We start from the raw sequence: 23,756 nt of genomic DNA, 5'->3' as shown, positions 1-23,756 counted from the left end.
ATCTTAGAGTTTAGCAGATGCTACTGGCATTTTTGACACTGAAGTAAAATGTTTTCCATTAATGAATAAAAAACCACCATCTGTAAAAAGAAAGGAATCCTGGAGCAGGGCCAAAGATTAAAGAAACTACTACTCTTGCGGAACCTGAGACCTTGGAATCTGTCATCTTTGTTTGATAGGGTCTTAAATTGGTACTGGGTCAAAACAGGCAGAAAAGAGGGGAGGCTTTTAGTGGAAAAAATAGCATTATCTAACCATTTGTTGAATACTATTATTAAGAATCATCTCTAATGCTGTGTGCTTCTTGTTCATCATTACTTAATGCAGTTGCCACAGGGACTCTTTCGTGACTCACAACTGTTTGGCTTTCAAAGTCTCCAGAAATTCAGTCACCACAATTCTTTAGCCCAAACACCATTGCATTCTTTATTCCTTCACCATGGTTGTTCCTAATAGCAAGAGGTTAAAAAACATCAAAACTATAGCTGTTCAAAACCCTACACGAAAATCAAGTTGTTTTATCCTATTTAAACTTATTTGCTGTGAGCAACTCCATCATTTCCCCAGTCAGGAGATGTTCTGCCTTGAAGTAAGAGAAACTTTATAAAAAGCATGACTTATTCTGTCTTCCTCCATATATATAATTCATTTCTCAGCATCTTCTTTTTATCATAAGGGAATTATGGAAATGGTGGAACAGAGTTACTACACAGTTGGGGATTTTTGTGTCACTGGGTTATGATTTTAAAGGTCATATATAAGTTCTGAGAATGAGTCATCACATGGATTTGCTAAGTCTCCTATCTGATCTGTCTAGCTCAGATACACCCACCATATAGCAGGCACTAGACTAAACACTACACAGACGTAAACAACAAAGATGTGGTCTCTGTCTTACTGCAACTGACAGTATAAGCAGTGGTGGTAAAGGGCTCAAACATTTTTTTTGCTGATTTCCATGGTGGAAAAACAACAAACCCGCCCCCCGCCCTGCCTATTCAAGCTGTCAAAGTGAGGTCAGCTAGTTCATAAAATTTCCCCAAATTTAAAAATTGACTCTTGTTGTCAGGTACAAGCTGGCTCTGAATGAGGAAAAGATCTCAGTGTAGACAAGGGTATGCAGAAAATGGAGGCTGTGTATCAGAGTGTATCTCTTCATTACCAAGATACCGTAAGAAGTCTCAGAAGAACAGAAGTAACAGTGTTTCCCTGTTTATTTTTCACCAGTTAATTTTTACTTTTGATTATGAAAAGATAACCATAAGAAATCCTGATGTTTGACACAATTCGTCTATAACTTCTCCACACCCAGAGGGGAAACAGGTGAATCTTAACCGACTCTTTCCACAGCCCCCACCTTCACTGCCACTTTCATCTTCTTCCAAACAGCGTTAGATTTAGAGAAATCCTATTATTTACAATTTTCTGAAGTTTTCTTAAAACCAAACAAAATTATAAAAACTCAAAACCAAAACATTTAATTACCTGTAAATTATTTATTACATGATAACTTGTGCTAAGGATGTTTAATTTGTTCATAAGTGCAGTTTAATATCTCCTCTAAATATTGTTTAAAGTTAAAATCAGAGAATGTCATGTTTAAATCAGTCATTAAAAAGACAACGGCTCCTCTGTTTTCTAGAGTTTCTCATTCCAACATGGATAAGCAAAAATGTATTGAATGTGGACCATAGACCAGGGACCATGCACCATGGCATACAAAAAACTTAGTTATCTAGAATTAAAATGGTGTTTGATAAAACTGGGTTCTCTCAAGGCATTGGAATGAGATTAAGCACTAGTGTTTTATTAATGAGTTAGGGAGCTGAGATGTGTGTAACTTTTGCTCTACCTCAGCACTGCTGTTGCACTTCTAGAGTATTCATAGATGCTTCCGCCTAAATGGCTATGACACTATCTGATCTTTTTCTTCTTATATGTTGTCTGATTAGTAAAACCTATCTTTTCAGTTAAGCTACCTTTTTGGTCAGCACCAACTACCGCGGTAGCTTTCTGTATTTAAATTCTGGGGTAGCAGTTGTCTATTTAAACATATGATTTTAAATGCTTATTTTCAGACAGTCATTTGTCATTTAATACCTGCCACTTATTTTATTAAAATACTCTTCTCTTATGTGCATGTATTCATCATCTTGTCCTCCATTCAAATTATCAGTATTTAATAATTACATCAATAAGTCCACTGTATCAACTTCCCACTAATCACTTTTAGATAAATCCACTCATTTATCCCCATGGCTGGACTGTAAGGCCATGTCCATTTTGTTCAGTGTTTTTCACCCATGCCTAAAATAGTGACCAAGACAGAAGAAGAACACTACATCAATACTTTCAGTGAATACTTAATTCTGTATTGTAGGGGATATTTGTTTCCTACTTTATAAATTAGGAAACCAGTGAACACAGAGATTAATGTGCCCAAGTCCACGTAGCTAGCTGAGAGGCAGGGCCAGAATTCAAATTCAGGTCTGTCTAGGTCCAAAGAATAAGCCTTTAATTCTAGGCTGCACTAGCTCCCATAGGGTGGAAAGAAAAAACTAAGGTAAAGAAAAAGGCACACTTGTCAGCACATAATGGATGCTTAATAAACATTTTCTTATGCAAACTGGAGTATACAGGACTTCACTTTAGTACTCATTTTATTCTCCTGATTGCTGTTCACCGCTCTATCCCCAATGACTGGAACAAGTGTCTGGAACTGAGTAGGCAGAAAAAAATATTTGTTGAATCATAGATGCCTCTTTGTTTCTTCAGCATGTAGCTCAAAGTAGTTGCTAAGAACATTAGGTGTGTGTGTGTGTGTGTGTTAGGTTAATGAAAGTTGCACCTCTGAGTATTAATCATCTGGCTTTCATAAGATGTGATTTGTTTCCATCTGTTTTTTGACATATTTCTTATTGTCCATAGAGAAGCATGCTAGAAAGGACTGCTGTGAGCAGTTGTAGGCAATATTGGCTAAAAGATAAGCAGTGCCTTAATGACCTTCCAAATTCTTCACAGAATTACAACTTTGTGTGTAGCTTCTAAAATGGGGTGTGTCATTAAAGATTTGCATCAATAAATCAACAGTTGAGAGCCATTTTTCTGCCTTCCAAGCTAATGTCCTGACCATTCCTGCCTTGTGTTTCAATTTTTACTTTTTTTAAGTGATAAATTATCTGTTACTTTTTGTTAGCTTTGGAATACTGCCCCCTTTAAATAGAGATGCAGCTTTGGAATACTGCCCCCTTTAAATAGAGATGCAGCTTTAACCTGCTAAAAATGGCAGGAGCTTGTCCAGCTCTGGACCTGAGGTCAGTAACATCAGTCTTTAAAATTCATGCATCTTCTGTCCTGACCTCCTTTCCTTCTTCTCCTTGCTCAAAGCCCTCAGGGACTGTAAATCACTGGCTGACCATCAGATGCCCGGGGTACTGCCACCTGGACTCCTCAAGGCATTTCCCATCATCAAAACTTCAACCACCTTGTCTCCAGTCTCGCTCTCTGCCAAGGAAAATAATAAATCCAGATTAGGTTTAAGCTATAGTTTAGTGGCTTGCTATAGCTGCATGCTTTCCTAATCATAGTTTTCAAAATAATTTTTAATCTTCACAGAAACAACTTCAAAAAAGTTAATAGATATGACATCATTTTAATACGTGTTAGAAACAAAAACATAACTAGCACACCAAACTTGTTATTTTTAGGTTAACATCATTTTGGCAAAGGCTATTTTTTTAGAAAGAGTGCAATCTAAAGAAAAAATATTTAATAGGTGGTCTGTAGCTGTGGCAAAAAATATAGATATATGAGTAAAGTTTGAGAAACAATGCCATATTGTATCTTGTCTAATCACTTCCCAGATGACAGTTGTCATTTATCTAGCACCTAAGGAGTCTGGCACTCACGCTAGTTGTTTTATACACATCAGCCACCATATTCACAATTTTTCAGGGAAATAAACAGGCCTTATTATTACCATTTTATAAATAAAGATGCTGAAATTTAATTAAGTATTTGTGCACAGTAACACAAGATAAGAAGTTGAAGTGAGTCCTCATCTCTGGTACCCCAACTACAAGTCATGTTGTCTTCACAAAATTAAAGAAATACAAAATGTCTCCACTTACCTCACTTTCAAACACGAGGCACTGTTTTGTGTTGGTTTTTCACAGTGTCCAAAAAGGAAAGATTAAGAGGGGAAAAGAAATGTTGTATACCTTCACTAACACACACTTCTTTTATAAACTCAAATGGCCACATTTTTAGTTTAACTGTGAGCTTCCAAAGTGCTTGGAGGATTTGCTGTAAGAGATGCAGCTTCTTTCTGCCAAGGCTTGCCAAGGGGAGTTTAGTTTACAGAGGCAGGTGTTCCTAGAACTGGGAGGATTCTGAGACTGCCTGATGCAGAAGTTCTCAGCCTGGTGTCCAGGGAGCTCTACGGAGGCTTCCACATGAGTTCCAGGGGACCTATGAACTCTCTGAAAATATATGTATAATTATATGAATATGTAAGTACGTGCCTTCCTTTTTTCTCCATATATTGTCTATTACCAAAGAAGAGTTAAAAACCACTAGTCTTGTCTTGACCTATCCTTCTACAGTTTAGGGAACTAAATGACCAACGCTGGAGAAATCTATACAAATACAAACAGCCAGGGCCATAATCTTAAATGACACCCATAGGTGCCTCAGAGACTTCATCTTTCTATCTGTTTCTTTCTATCTATAAATATCTAAATCTTAATAGCAAGAGTGACTCTAGTACTGGAAAGAACTCAACTCGTGGTAAAATAGGCCTTCATATTCTATGTGATATTTTCAATGCTAACTTTCTAGAGTTTCCAACATGACCCAATTCATTTTTACTCTAAGTAGATTATTTTTAGCCAATGTGAAAAGATCATGTGCTTTATTATATTAGCAAAAATATTTGCTCGATCATTCTTCGTCCTCTTACTGTGTCTCAAGAGATTCTTGTCTTATTGAGCTTTTAGGGAGAAGGCAAGAGGAACATAGGAGTGCTGGATCATGAAAAATAATTTTCTTCAAATGTAAGGAACACAACCTAGGACTCCTCTTTTCTGCAAGAGAGTCAACACATTTCTCATCAGAACAAATCCATCTAGCTGTAAAGGTTATGGGAGGCTTTATTCTCTGCCTTCTTAGAGTATATGATTGATGACACATAAACACCTAGTAGTTTAGAATAGTTTGCTTTGGAGCATTATGTGAATTGTCCTAATTTCCATATATGGTCAAGGACAATGATGATGATACTAAGCAGTTATTCAGTGCCAGAAACTTTGATACCCTGATCTGAAGGTCTGCTATTTCAAGTTAAATATTCAAGTGAAACAGTAGCCTTTGACCAGGATAATGTTCTGGGCTATTCCCCTCTTTCAGAGATAATGTTTTCCCGTTTCTATATTTTGACTTGACATTTTTACTTTTGCATTTGCAAAACTGCGAATGAATTCATTCTGGCCTTGCATAATTTGACCTCTTTGTGTTGAGCTTCTCATTCTTTTTAGCATCTCCCTGCCCTTCTTCTGCTATGAATTCAGATCCAAAAGAAAGGAGTATCTTAATATTTTAAGTACACTTACTACTGAGGTGTCCTAAAAATATCTCGGCAGATTGGGCTGTCTGGCCCATTCACCATTGTATCCCTGGCACCCAGAACACAGAACAGTGCTAATATGGAAGCCCACACTTGTAAGATCTGCAAGTGTCCTTGAGGGCAAAAGCAACTTAAGTGCTCAGGTATGCAATTTACCTCTCCACTTCTAATTTCTGCTGTCCTGAACTTAACATAACAATTCCTCACTATCTTTTCCTTTCAAAGACGCTTTGATCTTCCATATGAAGACTAGCTTGTTAAGTTATATACAGACACATAAAACTCTGTTGAGATCTTCATTTGAATGATATCAGCTTTATAGATGAATATGAGATAATGGGTATTTTTACAATACTGAGTCTGCCTGTGATGAACAGATGCTTTTACATGTAATGTAGGCAAATGTATCCATCTTTTTCTTTTTCTGTCCTGTTTTAGAAATATTCGCCTACTCTGAGTTCCTATGTTAGCTTCTAAAAGCTATATTCTTATGTAGTTCACAGTGAATAATCCATCTGTAACTGATTTTTAGTGCTTTACTGAGATAAAAATCACATACCATACAATTCATGGCCCATTTAAAGTGTACAGTTTACTGTTTTTAGTATATTCATAGGGGTTGTATAATCATCACCATAATATTATTTTAAAATATTTTGTCTCCCCCCAAAAAAACCTGTACCTGTTAGCAGTTACTCTCCATTCTCCCTCTCCTCCAATCCTAGGACATGATTAATTGATACTCTGTATATATTTGCCTACTATTGACTTTCATATTAACAGAATCATATAATATATGGTCTTTTGTACTAGCTTCTTTCACTTTGTATAGTATTTTCAAGGTTGATCTATATTGTAGCATGTGTCAATATTTAATTCCTTTTTAATGCTAGATAATATTTCATTATATGGGTAATACCACATTTTATTTATGTATTCATCCATTAGACACTGCATTGTTTCTTCTTTTTTACTATTTTGAATAATGCTGCTGTGAATGTTTCTGTACAAGTTTTTGTATGGATGTGTGTTTTCATTTCCCTGGGTATATACCTAGGAATGAAATTGATGATTTGGTAACTCTATGTTTAACATTAGGAGTAATTGTCAAACTGTTTTCCAAAGCTTCTCCACTATTTTACATCCCCACCAGCAACGTAAAAGGGTTCCAGTTTCTCCATATCCTTGCCAATACTGGTATAATTTTTGTCTTTCTGATTATAGCCATCATAATGGGTAAAAAATGGTATCTCACTATGGTTTTTATTTGCATTTCTCTGTAACTTTCATTATGCTGAAAATCCTTGAATGTTTATACGGCCATTTGTGTATCTTCTTGAACAAATCTCTGTTCAAAACTTTTACCCATTTTTAAGTGGGTTATTTGTGTTTTTAATTGTTGAGTTATTTATATTCTGTGAATACAAGTACCCTATCAGATATATGTTTTTTCAAATATTTTTTTCATTCTGTGGTTTGCCTTTCACTTTCTTGATGTAATTATTTTGCAGCACAAAAGTGTTTAATTTTGATATGGTTCTATTTATATTTTGTTTGTTTAATTGTCACTTGTGCTCTTGGTGTTGTATCTAAGAAATCATGACCTATAAACCCAAGGTCCCAAACATTTACTCATATGTTTTTAGTCTAATAATTTTATAGTTTTCTAATTACATTTAGGTCTGTGTTCCATTTTGAGTTAACTTTTGTGTATGGTTTAAGATAGGGGTCCAACTTCTTTTGCACATGGATATACAGTTGCCCTAGCACCATTTTTTGAAAAGACCATTCGTATTCCCCATTGAATTGCCTTGGAACTGTTGTTGAAAGTCAATTGACCATAAATTTATGGGTTATTTCTGGACTAGAATATCAATTGAATTGACTAGAATATCAGTTCTAAAATGTCTATCAAGTCTAAAGTAGGAGTCAAATTAATCTTTTTCATATGGATATCCAATTCATCTGAATCAGCATCACTTATTAAATAGACCAGATTTTCACTTTCAGTATTTTCTAGCTTTCATAGAATTTTATTTTTTTAGTTTATTAGTTATTTAGATGTTTTATTTTTTAATGTATAAATTTTTCCCCACTATTGTTGTTATTTTTGTTATTAATTTCTAGATCTTACCCAGAGTAGCCACACTCTAGACTTGCCAGCATGTGTTACGGTTTTCTACCTTTTTTTTCTACCTGGAAGCTAGAGTTTTACATGCTTTCCTGCTAATTCCTCTATGAATTTCAAAAGATGTATGTTTTATTTTATCTATCATTTCTAAGTTTTTTTATTGCATGAGGGTTTTGAAATTAAGTTGTTTGCCAGGTTGCTGGAATCACAGCCCTGCTTTTCGATTTTTATGCCCTATTTCTGAAAATTGGTGCTAGATTTTCCTAGGAGACTTTTACATCTCTGCATTTTCCCCTTCAGACTTTATTTCCGTGGTCAAAAAAGAGTGCTACATTCCAAAGTATGTGTTTTGTATTCCAGCTGATTTGTGAAATTTGATAACACTGGTAAGATACTGCTTTTTATTTTGGAATAAGAGAAGCCTTTGTCTCCTGTTTTCTCCTTCATGATGTTAAAGGTGCTTACTGAGGCAGAAATAAAACAGAGCTCAATTGTCATATACAATTTTCCCTGAAAAGATCTTTGGCTCACTTCAGTGAGTAAATTCAGCTGCCAGATACTTATGTGAGCATCATTCTGAAGGGAAATAAAAACCCTAGACAAAGTTAGTTGAAAAACCTGAGTGATCTTTAAAAAACAGCCTCTTGGAGAAATATTTGGAAAAAAGAAAAGCATCATGAATGTCAGAGCTATAGGAACCCTTACTTGTTTTGCACCCACTCTTTGATTCTTGGTAGAGGAATTGAGCAACCGGGAGGAAAACACAATTGTCTGAAGACATTCTATGCAGGCATAGAACCATGAGTAAAATCTAAATTCTTTCATTTCCTAATTTTTATATTTTTTATTTCCTCCTGACATTTCCTAAACTGATATATTATCACCCATTTGTTCCATTGAGGAGTTTGGTGAATGAGACCATAAGCTTTCCTTCCCTCGTATAGTATTTCATAAGATTACTTTTTAAAATCAACCTTTTAATCTTTTAAACCAGATCTTTAACTTTTAGCTAATTCATAAACTTTACTGTGGTAGACAGCCTCTAGGGTGGCCTGAATCATCTTTGCCTCTTGGTGTTTACTTTCTTGTATAATCCTCTCCCCTATATACTTGCTTCTAAATACTAGAATAAGGCAAAAGATATATGTTCCTCCTGTGATTATGTCACATTACATAAGACTCTGTCTTGCTCTCCAGCTCACTCTGGAGACTTTTCTTGTGTGTTTGATGAAGTAAGCTGCCATCTTGGGAGTGCCCACATGTCAAGGAACAGTAAGAAGCTACTAGAAGCTGAGAATGGCCTCCAGCTAACAGCCAGAAAGAAGTCAGATACTCATTCCTTAGCCACAAGGAAATGAATTCTACTAAGAACCTGAGTTATCTTAGAAGTGGATTCTCCCTAGTCAAGTCTAAAGATGAGAGTACAGCTTTGCTAACACCTTGATTGCAGCTTTGTGTGGCCCTGACCCAAAGACCCACAGAGCCATGCCTGAACTCCTGACCCACAGAAATGTAAGATAATATATCTACATTGTTTTTAGCTCCTAAGTTTGTATTAAGTTTTTAATGCAACAATAGATAACTCATACACTTACCATAAAATCTGCTATTCTGATACATTAAAATGCAACCTCATCAATGAATTTTTGGTATACCATTAATGGACCAAATTGAAACTGAAATACACCAGCAGGTGCTTGTCAGCAGGCCAGGGAAATGTAATCAACAATATCCTTTTCTGACTGACCAAAAAAGATTTGAAGTTTTGCGTAAATTAATTTTGTATAATTCATAAGCATTCACTGAATTAATTCAATAAAAATTTAGTCAGCAAGATGCTCTATCAACACAATTCCAAGTATTTGGCTTGACAAAAATATAAGGGCCTAATCTCATGAATCTCTTTAGTGTAAGAAGCGATATTTTCAAAAATCACTTTTCTTTTGTACTTATTTACTTCCCTGGCTACACAAAGGGCCCCCTCTTCAGAACTTTCTCCCTCTCCTCTATATTTCTACTTAATAATATTGAGTAGAATAATGGTAATAATATTGAGTAGAGTAAATAATAACATCACATAATTGTAATAGTAGTAGTAATAATAAGTTTACAATATTTTACGTAATTTTTACTCCTGTCATTTATGCATTATCTCATTTAACATATTTATTGTATCCTATGTGTAAGGATGGGGTGTTAAAATGAACAAGAGATCATCCTACTTATGCACATTGCCTTATTACTTAATCATCCCTTCACAAAAATTATGTGAACTATTGAACTATTCCTTTTATAGAAAAATAAATTTGACTGCTCTCTGTAACTTGAATCTTATTGCCCCAACTGAAAACCCTACATCTTTATTTCTGTCCATTAAAGTGGCCTTTACTGATGCTCCTCCAAAACACCAAACTTATTTTTGCATAGTACTTGGCACTATCTGGATTATATCATGTATTTATTTTTTTACTGTATCTTCCTTACAGGAGGATATACCTCATTTTTCCTTGTTCATTGCTATATTCTCAGAGCCTATAAGCATCCTTAGCACATAGTAGATAAATAAATAAATATACATATATATAAACATTGTAAAGTAAATATTTCTTGAACAAATACATTGTCTTATTAGAGAAAAAGGATCATGCAGCAAAATGAAAAGAAACAAAGTCCTTCAGTTTTTACTTTTTTACTTGAAGATGTCTCTTTTTCCCCCAAGATGTAAATTTAATATTGTTAGGAAAATGGCAATAAGAGACATAGAGTAGCTTGTAAGGTATATGACATTTAACTTGGTGTAGAGTAGCTTGTAAGGTATATGACATTTAACTTGGTGTTTTAAAAAACACTTTCAAAAAGACTTTCTTTTTAAAAGCAGTTTTAGGTTCACAGAAAAATGGAGCAAAAAGTCAGAGATTTCCCGTATACTCTCTGCCCCCACTCACACACAGCCTCACCTATTATCAACATCCCCACCAGAGTGTACTTTTGTTACAATCAATGAACCCACATTAACACATCATAATCACCCAAAGTCTGTAGTTTACATTAGTGTTCACTCTTGCTGTTGTACAATCTCTGAGTTAACACAAATTTATGATGATATATATCCATCATTATAGTATCATTCAGAGTAGTTTCACTGCCCTAAAGATCCTCCTAACCCGTGGCAACCCCTGATCTTTTTACTGTCCTCATAGTTTTGCCTTTTCCAGAATGTCATATAGTTGGAATCATACAATATGTTGCCTTTCAAACTGGCTTCTTTCACTTGGCAACTCAGTCACTTCTAAAGCTGAAAAAATTGGTATGATTTAAAAACAAACCATGAAACTCTGAACCCTGTGAAGTTATCAAGAAATAAGAAAAACAGGAAGCTTTAGTCCTATCTTTTCCCCAAGTGACTCTCTTCCTCTAGAAGTCCTCTCCCTGGGAGAGTGAGATTCAAAAATTAGATCTAGGTCCAGATTAGAGTAAGGTCCAGAATTTTTAGGGTGCTTTGTTATTGAAGCTACCATTTGGAGCAAACAGCTTTGTCCCACCAATTACATATGCTGTGGGCAGGCAAGGCTGCTGAATCCATATGCACCTCCCTCTAGGCCAGGGTAGAAGGCAGTGGGTTGTTTCCTTCCCTATTTTCCCAAGAAGCATGAGCAGTGAGAAAGAGGAGGCACTGACTGCTTCTCCCAAACCTCATTCCTTAATCTGGGGGTTACACAGACCACACAGCTTGTGCATCCACTAAGTCTCAAGTGAAAGGGAGATGAAGAGACTCCCCATGGGAATCCCAAATGAGACAAGTGGCTCTTAGACTGCCACCAGAGAAGAAGCTTATGACTGATTTCTGAATCCTGCTTTCAGCTCACCTTGTTGCCCTAGCTCTGCCTCTGAAAGAACAATCAATCAGCAACATCTCTCTCTTCCATGCCCCGAGCTCCATGTATACTGTTATCTGCCAGGCCTCAGAGGGAGCCTTCTGTGGTTGGGTGACAAGGCACCCTTTGGGTTCTTTGAGTGATGTACTGTCTTGTGAATCTTAAAACATTTTTTTTCAAAGTCAGTGTGGCACAGCTTGCTAAATACTAAGCTGATCAGATTATGGAGACCCAGCTGCCAAGATATCACAAGCTATCTCTGGGGGTTAATGAAATCAATACCTTATTAGTTATAAATTGATTGAATTCCATGGTTAATAATGATTTTGAATCAGTAGCATGCCATGATTATGAGATATACACATGCAATACAGAACAAGAGTCGGGATGAAGAAAGTAAAATGAAAATAGGAATAGCATCTCCCTGAGCAGAGAGGGATTATAAAATGCAGCTCTATTTACAATAGCCAGGACATGGAAGCAACCTAAGTGTCCATCAACAAATGAATGGTTAAAGAAGATGTGGCACATATATACAATGGAATATTACTCAGCCATAAAAAGAAGTGAAATTGAGTTATTTGTAGTGAGGTGGATGGACCTAGAGTCTGTCATACAGAGTGAAGTAAGTCAGAAAGAGAAAAGCAAATAACATGTGCTAACACATATATATATATATATATGGAATCTAAGAAAAAAAAAAGGTCATGAAGAACCTGGGGCAAGATGGGAATAAAGACACAGAGCTACTAGAGAATGGACTTGAGGACATGGGGAAGGGGAAGGGGAAGCTGTGACAAAGTGAGAGAGTGGCATGGACATACATACACTACCAAACATAAGGTAGATAGCTAGTGGGAAGCAGCCACATAGCACAGGGAGATCAGCTCAGTGCTTTGTGACCACCTAGAGGGGTGGGATAGGGAGGGTGGGAGGGAGGGAGACACAAGAGGGAAGAGATATGGGAACATATGTATATGCATAACTAATTCACTTTGTTATAAAGCAGAAACTAACACACCATTGTAAAGCAATTATACTCCAATAAAGATGTTAAAAAAAATGCAGTGTTTAAGAGTCAGAGCTTCATCTCAGCCTGCCTGGATTCTAATCCACACTACAGCTGACTGACTCACTGACCTTGGGCACTGTTGCCTTATACATGTAACTGGGCTAGTGATAAAACTGCCATATTGGGTTCTTATAAGGATGAACTTAGTTGGTATATATAAATGCTTCGCTAAATTCTTGGCTTATAGAAAAGCTTTAATAAATGTTAGCTATCGTTATGACTATTGAGTCAATCTATCATTAGATATAGTATCTCAAATCCTAATAGTACAAGGTTAGAAAGCTAATTCAGCAAATGAATTATTCTTTTAGTTCTTTAATTAAAATTATTAAAAATTCTCTATTTCCATAATTGACAACATCAGTGGTGGTAATTATAACAGTGATATAAAATGTATGACGCTTTCCAGTGCCCTTGGTTTCCTATCTCAGCAATAGTTGAGAATATAGAGAATGAAAAGACCTTTCCAACCATTTTAAAGTCTGCCTCAATTTTAACATCTGTGATATGGGAAAAACAGTAGTTATCTCTCAGTTTCTGTGAGTATGAAATGTGTTAATATATGCAGAGTATGTAGAGGAGTACTTGTTTTCTGCTTAGCTTATATTAGTAGTATTATTTCTTTAAATGTTAATTAGTTGTTATTTTCTTAAATGTCTGCCAGACTGTAAATAATAGGAGTTGGAATGCAATCAGTTAGAGACTCTGCCATCCGATTAGAGTACTCCAGAGTTACCGAAATAGAGGTTTGTATGTTTCTGATGGCTGCGTGGACTAGAGGTGGGGCTGACTTTCTGTTAAGGAGGCGGTAAGACAAACCTGGCTAGGTTTTCACCAGCAGTGAAACCACACTGTGTAACACTGAGGTCAGATTTTTTGAGATTCCTCAGACTCATAATTAGAGAAGATTTGCATAGAAACGTTTGAATAGATTCTCGCGAGGTTTGCCGTCTTCCCGGCCTGCACTGCGGTGTTTCCCGCGCGGGCGATCCTAGTTCGCGGGCGTACGGCGCGGCCTTTCTAACAGCCGCCGGCGCCGCCAATGTCATGGGTTTCCTGAAGCTGATTGAGATCGAGAATTTTAAGTCGTACAAGGGTCGGCAGATTATCGGACCATTTCAGAGGTTCCGCCATCATTGGACCCAATGGCTCTGGTAAGTCAAATCTCATGAATGCCATCAGCTTTGTGTTTTAGAAAGAAAAAAAAAAAAGAAATGTTTGAATAGTAATAACATTTCTGGCACATTTTAAGTTAAGGTTGGTGCATTTAAAAAAAAATATATATATATGTGTATTAATATATTTTTTATCCCCCAGGAAACTCAGAAAATTAAAACATTTTTCTTCTATAAGTACCACTTTAAAATTAAAACTTTCTCTGATAGAAGAGCCAGAATTTTAATTAATCCAGTAGCACTTACTAAATTTACATCTATGTGTGGAATTTCTTTTGAACCGTAGTGTAAGATGTGCTTTCTGTTAATTTGTTTTTTTTAATAGGGATGTTTTTTGTTGTTGTAAATATGTGATTTTTCTTGACAAAACTGCTTCTCATTTGTCTGAAATGGAAAAAATATTAAAAACCTTTTTTTTCCCCTCTGTAACAGGTAAGGCCAATTACAAGAGTTATTATGAGGAATGGTTTTACTCTGAAATAAATTACAGTTACATATAAAGGCTGCTTGGCTGTTTCTCTAATTAAAGAGTGTAAAGCTAGAACTTCTGAGTAAAACATGGCCTCAGAATCACAGTGTCTGGACTGCCCTCTCCCAGGTTTTCCATTAGAGACTGCCAAAAAAGGATACAGAAACACAAAAGCAAACACCACTACTGGAAACTAATGAAAAAGATTTTCATTATTTGAAGATCTGTAGGCTCGGATTAAGAAACACAAGCCTGGAACAGACACTTGGGCTTATTAACTGAAACCAGCCTAATGGCACTGAAATTACAGAGGAGACTTGGGCTAACCTGGCCCATGGTCTAGCCTTAATTTGGGGTTGCAGTGGCCACACTCTAGGCAACTAAGCATCTGCTACCCTTCTCAACAGGCGCAGTCTTTTGAGTGGGCCTGAGTCATGCTCTGCTTCCTCTGCCCTTCCGCATCTGTGCCTCTCTCTCTAAATCCAAACAAAAACAGAAATACCCAGTAAATGAGCATGGCAATAATTTGTTCCATTCCAAACACCGAAATTTGGATAAACTTAGTGTTGTGGGTAGGAGTAGATACTAGTAGCACCTGAGATTCTTGCATACTGAGAAGAGTGTTGTTTTCTTCTCATTTCCACATATTATGGAAAATAAGTCCAATTTTTAAGAATAGACCAGGATGTCTAAAAAAAGTAGTAATAATTATTATTTCTAAAAGACTGGGAAAAAGTTATAAAGCAGGGGTAATTTAAATACTACCGGTAGAGATTTAAATTGGTTTAGAAAGTAGTTTGGCATTATCTACTAAAGTTGAAAACAAGCATTCCCTGTGAATCAGCAGTTTTTCTCTTAGGTACATACTTGATAGAAATGTATGGACAGTTGTATTACAAGATATACACATGAATACCTATTTTAGCTTTATTTGTAATAATTAAGACTAGAAACAGCCCAAATATCCATCATTAGTAGAAAGCATAAATAAGTTTTGTTGTATTCATAGGGTAATATATTATAACAGTTAAAAAATAAACTAGAAATATATAAAAATCAGGGATGGATTTCACACCCATAGTATTACATGAAAGAAGCCAGACACAATAGATTACTCATTATATGTTTGCATTTACATAAAGTTTGAAAAGGACAGACTCAAGTATAATGTTGAAGGATATATCCTTTGGTGATAAAACTGAAGAAAAGTGGGAAAATAATACCATAAATGACAGGATTATGATTACCTTGGGGGAGAGGTGTGCAGAGGGCATCATGATTGAGAGAAAGGATAAAAGGGGGGCATCTGGTATTTCATGACTTAGGTAGTAGTTATAAAGGTGTTTGTCTTGTAATAATTGTTATGCTTCTGTTTGTTGCACTTTTTATTTTGTAATAAATCATGTTTCATAAGTATATATAAAGCATATCTGCTTTTCTTTGCTCTAATTCCATATTCACACTAACATCCTTTGGCTTATTTTTCTATATTTCTATCTGTCTTTGTCCTGAGAAAGGTAACATTCCAAAATATGAAAGGTGTCATTTGGGTCATTAGAAAACAAGAAAACTTCCAACAGGAATTAATGCATTGCATACATTTTTTACCTTGTTTTCTTGTGATAATAGCTAACTTTTTCTTAAGTCTTGTAAAGTGAGTCAGATTACATTGAGAATGCTCTGTATGCATTATCTCATTTAGTCATAATAACAATCTTACAATGTTGATAATATTATCTTCACTTCAAAGCTACAGGAATTGAGGCTGAGCAATGAAGTTAAATTACATGTCTAAGAACACAGTTAATTAAAACCCAACTCTGTCTGATCCAGAGCTCAGTACCTTAACTGTGTCATACTGTGTTTTACTACCTCAAAGATATGGTTAACAGAGAATCAGCAATCACTTGCAGATTAGTGACAAGATCTAATTTTGCAGTGGCCTGAGGAAGGACTGTGGTAAATTCACCTAGATAATATGACCCTTGATGGCTTCTGATACCCATTAATCATGTTTCCTCTGGCTATACCCTGACATTCTTCAACTCTGTAACTCAGATCTCTATTACTGCACATGTAAGATAGCAATGTAGCTAAACATTTGCAGGCCTATCACTCCATATGTATGCTAAAATCTCTGAAAATATTCAGTGTCTACTTATTTTTATCCCTGGAGTTTAGCACAGCACCTCGCACACATTAGGTGTTCATTAGGTGTTCTTGTTAGATTGAGAAGAATAAATGCTAGAAAAAATATGCATCTCACAAACAAGCAGGTACTGCCATAATTTTATTTGAATACCCTAAAAGGCATTCTCATGCAAATAGGCAGACTTCTATTGCAGTTTTGCAAATGGTCTAAAATCTTTGTAAACCTGAGCCTTAACTTGGGTATTCTCAAGATATTCTTTAGGAAGACAAGCTTTTCTGAAAGTCTCTGCGCTTCATGGTTTACAATGCCTTAAATAATTAAGTGGTTTTCAAAGCTGTTGAAAGATTAGGTACCTGATGGATGATCTGCATCCCAGTTTCTCTGAGAAAAGCTAGTTTTATTCTGTCTTCTGGGAACATTAAACATGAAAAACCTGGTGTAAAATGGAATGCATTCCACATTGTAACTGGAAAACATTTCACTGTTCCAGATGAGTCTTGATTTCATGTTTGAACAACCGTTATTATATCAAAAAAAGAGGTGGTTCTTTTGCTGTCTAGAACATAAATTTCCCATCAATTCTGCTTTTAGGCAACAGATTTGAACGTGGGTTAATCAACATCTTGGTTAATGGTTGCCAAATATGTATTAAAATAAAATGTAAAATTCTTAACCTTAAAATTATGTAGAACCTATATTATGTTCTTTATACATAATTCAGAAGAGATTTCCAAATCTTGCCATGCTTCTTTATTACCATTTGAAAACTACTTTTCTTTTTTCCTGATAAACTGGTAAAACTCATTATTCATAATTTAGAATGATAAAATAATTAAATAGTAAATTAGAATGCTAGTTAATAGAATTTGTGAACATGTTTACACAGAGACAAAACCTGTGAGTAATACCGAAGGTCACTTATCATAAAAAGATGTAGGTTTTTTGGTTTTTGTTTTTTAAATAGTTAGGCAGTTGCTTCTCTGGGAGAGTTTAACATTTATTTTGCTTAATCTTAGAGTAACAGATAACAATACCTATCAGGGTTCTACTTTCAGTCCATGCTACTCTTAAAATAGGGAAAGCACATAAAATATTTTAAAACTATCTTATCTTCTCATAGTTTTCCTACCAACCAGTCATGTGATTTCTAGGTCTTCTCATTGAAGGATTTTACCTTCACCTGGGATTAAATATGTTATTATTAATTTAAGATTCAGGTGATACTTAATACTGGACTGGTATTAAGAGGGTGGAACACTTTAAGAAAAAGAAAATGCAGAGGAAAAATTTTATATAATCTTATTTTAGCTCAATCTTTGTTTACATTACCATGGAGATGCCTGGAGGCAGTGGGTCATAGTGTAAAACAAAGGGAAAGCCATGGCTATTGCAGTTCTGCTACAATTTTGTGATCATTCATCTTATTTGATTATAATTTGATTTGTGTTAATGCTGGAGGGGAGAGGATGAGAAATGACCACATGATATTTTAATGGCCTTGAACTTTTGAGGTTATTCCTACCTGGATACACATAACTATGGATTATTCCCTTCTCTCCTTTCACTTCTTTCCTTCCCTCCTTCTTCCCATAAATATCTATTAATGCTTACTATGTGTCTGGCCCTGGGTTAGATGTTTGAAATACTCTGTGAACAAAATAGTAAAAATTTATCACCTTTGTAAAATTTATATTCCAATAGAATAAGGTAGACAGTAAACAAAAGATAATTAATAAATAAATTATTTAGTGTTATATCACATGTTGGAATTTAACAGTTGCTAAGGAAAATAGATTAGGAAAAGTAGGATCAAGAATGGAATATCGTGGAAAGCAGCTGGAGGGTCTTGAAGAGAGGAGTTATATAATGTTTAAAATGCGGAGGATCACTCAAGTGTCTTAACTGTCATGTTGAGAACAGACTTTAGAGGAGCAAAGATAGAAGCTAAGAGATGAGTCAGACTATTATAATAATGTAGTCAATATGTGATATATCTTAGAAAAGAGTAGTAATGAAGGTGTTAGAAAGTGGTCAGATTCTATATATATTTTGAAGAATTTTCTGATGATCTGAATATTAGATGGGTGAAAAGAGAGGAAATAAAGATGACTCGAGATTTTTGATCTGAGCAATTTAAAGGATAGATTTACAACCAATCAGAATAAAGAGGGTTTTGGGAAACATATGCTTGGATAAAATAAGGAATTCCATTTTGGACAGTCAACTCTGAGATGTCCATTAGACATCCAAGTGAAGAAATCAGGAAGGCAGTTGGATACACAAGCCTATGAATATTAATTATGTAGTCAGCATATAAATTGTTATTTAAAACCATGAGACTGAATGAAATCACAAGGAAGGGAATGCAGATAAAGAAGGCAAGAGAATCAATGACTGGTCCTTTAACAAATCAGAGGAAGAAAGAAATAAAAGCTGAGAATAAGGAACCATTTAAGTAGGAAAAAATCCAAATAAATGAGATGTCTTGGGAATGCAAAGGAAAAAAATGTATTTCAAGGTGGAGTGAGTGATTCAACTACTGAAAGGTAAAGAAGAGGATAGAAAATTGATTAATGGGATACATCAATGAGTATGTCATTGGTGACGCTGGCCAAAGAAACCTCTGGAGTGGTGGAGGCAAAAGCACTCTAAAGTCTGAAGTTAGTTGTATCTTCTCTGGCCATAAATCCTCAGTGTCTCCATCCTATAGGACCTGTAAGTGGCCTTTTGGCCAGTTAACCTTCTATTACTGCTCAAGCCCCAGACCTAGTAATGTGCACTTATATATACTTCCTTGTCTTTTGCAATATTGTTGTCAAGACCACCATCAAATAGGTGAGAGTTCTAGTTTCACTATTGCCGTTTCCATGACATCTGGGATGTCACTTAACCTCTTTGGCTTCTGGTACTCATATCAATATCTACCTTAAAGAATTATGAGAATAAAGCACTTGGCACCCTGCCTGGCACCATAGTAAGTGATCAGTTAGTGATAGCTATTATTATCATCATTATTATGCAACTACAAGGCCTTGATGACTCTGCTGGAGTTGTTAGTCACTTTATAGTATCCAATAAAATAATCCTGGGAATCTCAAAATCTTTTCATTCATTGAAGAAAAGGCTATGCAAACCTTCTTGTCCTTGAACGTGGGAGTCTCTAATACCCCCAAATTCACGCACATGAACCTATTCTTTCTAAAAGGACAGCTCCTGAGCAGCCTAACCTGTCCCTATAGGATGACAGTCACTCAGATATCTTTTTTGTTGCTTCACCTGGATGACTCCTTGGCCACCAGGTTACTCTGGTCCTCACTTTTTTACCTCGAGCTGCATGTATGTCCCAAGTAGGCTCCTCCAAAGAAGTTGGAGATGCCTTTGTCTGAAATTATCAGATAGCTCTCCAAATGTTAAGACGTTTTAGAATCTCAAGAATGCCTGTATGGGGAAAAATGGAATAGAGAGTTGGTACAGATATTTAAATAGTTTGATGGAAAATGTGGAGAAAGAAGGGTAATGTATATAATAGTTAAGAACAAGGACTGGGAGTCAAACTTGAATTCAAGTCATGTGGAACCGTTTCCTGGCAAAGTGCCAGCCCCCGAAAAAGACCATCATGAAAATCAGTTGATCATAAAAACTAATTTTATTAAAGTTATAGCAAGTAAGGGTACCATCTGTGTAGTCTTAGTAGTGTTTTAAAAAGATGAAGTTAGGGAAGAGTTTTCAGAGGGTTCTAGGACCTAGACTGGGGGATTTTAAGGTAAATCTTGCAAGGGAGGAAGTTGGTTGCAAATTGGTCAGAGTATGGGAAAAACAACTGGGGTAGGTAGACAGAGCAAGGGGAGGACCTTAAAGAAGTCTTAATAAGCATGCAATTAGTCTTAATAAGTAGGCTGTTTTAGTTGGATCACAGTCTTATATTCTGGGAGCAAGTATTTCTTGGAACAAGCAGCCCAGGAATTGTTTGGTTTGGTATTGTTGAACATAGGTTTAGGAAAATAATGTCTTATCTGAGTATTATTTCATGTAGGAAATTATGTTAATTTTGGTTCTCAATGCTTATGTTGTTTAAACCTTGTTGTCTTTATCTTCAAAATGAAAGTTTGAATATTAAAATATGTAAAACATTTATGTCTAGGCCTGATTTTGAGCAAATATTCAATGTATGTTGGCAATTATTTTTACAGGGTCTTATTGAATAAAACATATGCATTTTGATGATAACAGAGAATCCATGTTCTGGTGTCAGACTGCCTAATTTCAAATCCTAGAACGTCACTTGCTAGCTTGTCTCCTACTGTAGATTGCAAATGTTTAAAATGATCTTTTCTTATCTCACAATTGGAAGGTAAAAAACACATTTTTATATTGGATTGCCAATATTCAAACGGAAGTGACTGAAAGCAAAGTGTGTGTGCTTATCTAACCCACGCTATTAACAACCCTTGCTTTATTTGCAGAATGACATGAATTACATAGCATCCAGTGGACTTCTATTCAAAGATGGCAAAAAGCGGATTGATTACATCCTGGTTTATAGAAAGTCAAATATACAGTATGACAAAAGAAACACATTTGAAAAGAACCTCAGAGCAGAAGGCTTGATGTTAGAAAAGGAGGTATGTTCTTTAATAGTATTAGCTATGTGGTATAATATGCTGGAAGAGATATGATCGTTTATGTTTTAGTATAAAAGTATATAACACGTGGCTTTTTAAAATGTATAGCAGTTATCTCCCAAATGTAAAAGAAATGCATATGTATAGTACTATTTTAAAATATATTCCTTTTTTACTCTACATGTTTCCATAAATTTAAATATTTTTCAAAGGGCATAACTATTTTTACAATTTTAAAAATTAAAGAAGGAATGATTCTATATAAAGTACAAAACTATGAAAAGAAAAACAAAATGTAGAAAGAAAAGAGTTTGCCAAACTGTTAATGTCTAGGTTTTAATATTTTTTGTTTTTAAATTCTTATTTTGTATTGGAGTACAGTTGCTTAACAATGTTATTGATAGTTTCAGGCGTACAGCAAAGTGATTAAGTGATTCAGTTAAACATATACATGTATCTATTCTTTTGTGCATGTATCGTTTGAACCATGTTTTTCTCTGGATATATGTCCAGGAGTGGGATTGCTGGATCATATAGTAACTCTATTTTTATTGTTTTAAGGAACCTCCATACTGTTCTCCATACTGGCTCTACCAATTTGCATTCCCACCAACAGTGTTGGAGGGTTCCCGTTTCACCACACCCTATCCAACATTTATATTATTTGTAGATTTTTTGATGATGGCCATTCTGACTGGTGGGAGGTGATATCTCGTAGTTTTGATTTGTGTTCCTCTAATATTTAGCAATGATGAGCATCTTTTCATATGCCTCTTGGCCATCTGTATATCTTCTCTGCAGAAATGTCTATTTAGGTCTTCTGCCGATTTTTTGCTTGGGGTGTTCGTTTTTTGGATATTGAGCTGCACAAGCTGTTTGTAAATTTTGGAAACTAATCCCTTGTCAGTAACATTGTTTGCAAATATTTTCTCCCATTCTGTGGGTTGTCTTTTCGTTTTATTTATGGGTTCCTTTACTCTGCAAAAGCTTTTGAATTTACTTAGGTCCCATTTGATTATTTTTGTTTTTATTTCCATTACTCTAAGAAACAGATCAAAAAAAGATATTGCTGCAATTTATGTCAAAGGGTGTTCTGCCTGTTTTCTTCTAAGAGTTTTATAGTGTCCAGCCTTACATTTAGGTTTTTAATCCATTTTGAGTTTATTTTTGTGTACGGTGTTAAAGAATTTTCTAATTTCATATTTTACATGTAGTTATCCAGTTTTCCCAGCACTATTTATTGGAGAGACTGTCTTTCCTCCATTGTACAGTCTTGCCCCCTTTGTCATAGATTAATTGACCATAGGTGCATGGGTTTATTTCTGGGCTTTCTATTCTGTTCTGTTGATCTATATTTCTGTCTTTGTGCCAGTATCATACTGTTTTTTTGATTCTAGATTTGTAGTATAGTCTTACATCGAAGAGCCTGATTCCTCCAGCTCCATTTTTCTTTCTCAAGATTGCTTTGTCTATTCGGGGTCTTTTGTATCTCCACGCAAATTTTAAGATTTTGTTCTAGTTCTGTGAAAAATGCCATTGGTAATTTAATAGGGATTGCATTGAATCTGTAGATTGCCTTGGGTTGTATAGTCATTTTGACAATATTGATTCTTCCAATCCAAGGGTATGGTATATCTTTCCATCAGTTTGTTTCATCTTCAGTTTGAACTGTTTCTTCTTAATCCTGTTTGTTATATGCTTTTAAAAAAGACTTTATTTTTTAGAGCAGTTTAAGTATCATACTAAAATTGAGAGGAAGGTACAGAGATTTCCCATATACCACGTTAACCCACACATGACCTTCTTATCATTATGTAAAGCCCTTCTTTATCCCTCATAACTTTCCTTTCTTCAAATGCTTTTTTTAGTGTTCTTTAAGGAAAGCTATTTTTTTCAAGTGAAACAATAAAAGTAACAATGCTCACTAGGAAAAAAATGAAAAATAGAAAGGAAATAACACAGAACCCTCACTCTTATTATCCAAAAATAACCACGCATGCTATTTTAAACATTCTAGGGTTTTTTAAAATGTATTTATCATATTACAGAAAGAAAAAAAATGTAAAAAATCAGAAGTATAACAAAGTACAAAATAAAAAGTCAAAGTGCACATCTACCATCTCTCAAATCATACCCTTTTCTCCTTTGGTAGCCTTGCTAATAATATCTTGAATTATACTGTTCAGTGTCCCTCAATATATTTTCTATGTATATACAAACACATATAAATTTTTTACATAAAATTAGTCATGATATACTTACTATTCTGCTATTCAATTCTGTTGTTTAACAATGTATTATGGATATATTAAATTGCAGTGTATTTAGATCCAACTCATATTTTTTACTCAGGTACATAGTATTACAATTTGGTGATTTAGCCAACTGTTCCCTTACTGAGAGAAAAAAATTAAATTAAGGATTTGAGGGACCCCTAAATTACTACTGATTGGATTTAACTACTTTACCAATAAATGGATTGACAAGGTCAAAAGCTTTGATGATTTATTTGCCTAAATATCTGGATAATTTGCTAATAAGCTTTATCAATGGAATAGAGTGGTCACCCATATTTTTATATGATATTGGAAACCACCCCTACTTTTTTGTTCCCACGGGACATGTCTTGTGATTAGT

The 23,756-nt window shown here is 35.1% G+C and overlaps 2 protein-coding genes across 2 annotated transcripts in view; one reads left to right on the top strand and one right to left on the bottom strand.

Annotated features, from left to right (window-relative positions):
* The window catches only part of ANO3 (anoctamin 3), a 393,002-nt gene that overhangs the window by 257,907 nt on the left and 111,339 nt on the right, over window positions 1-23,756 (top strand). Inside the window, 1 exon segment of the mRNA XM_060103704.1 lies at window positions 20,961-21,119. Within this exon segment, the coding sequence (XP_059959687.1) occupies window positions 20,961-21,119 (159 nt within the window).
* MUC15 (mucin 15, cell surface associated) overlaps window positions 1-23,756 on the bottom strand; it is a 96,851-nt gene that overhangs the window by 25,284 nt on the left and 47,811 nt on the right. The window lies entirely within an intron of this gene.

The sequence above is a fragment of the Mesoplodon densirostris genome, chromosome 7 (genome assembly GCF_025265405.1).
Source record: "Mesoplodon densirostris isolate mMesDen1 chromosome 7, mMesDen1 primary haplotype, whole genome shotgun sequence".
Lineage (NCBI taxonomy): Eukaryota > Metazoa > Chordata > Mammalia > Artiodactyla > Ziphiidae > Mesoplodon > Mesoplodon densirostris.
Note: the sequence above shows the minus strand (reverse complement) of the source record. Positions and strands in the feature narration are given on the sequence as shown.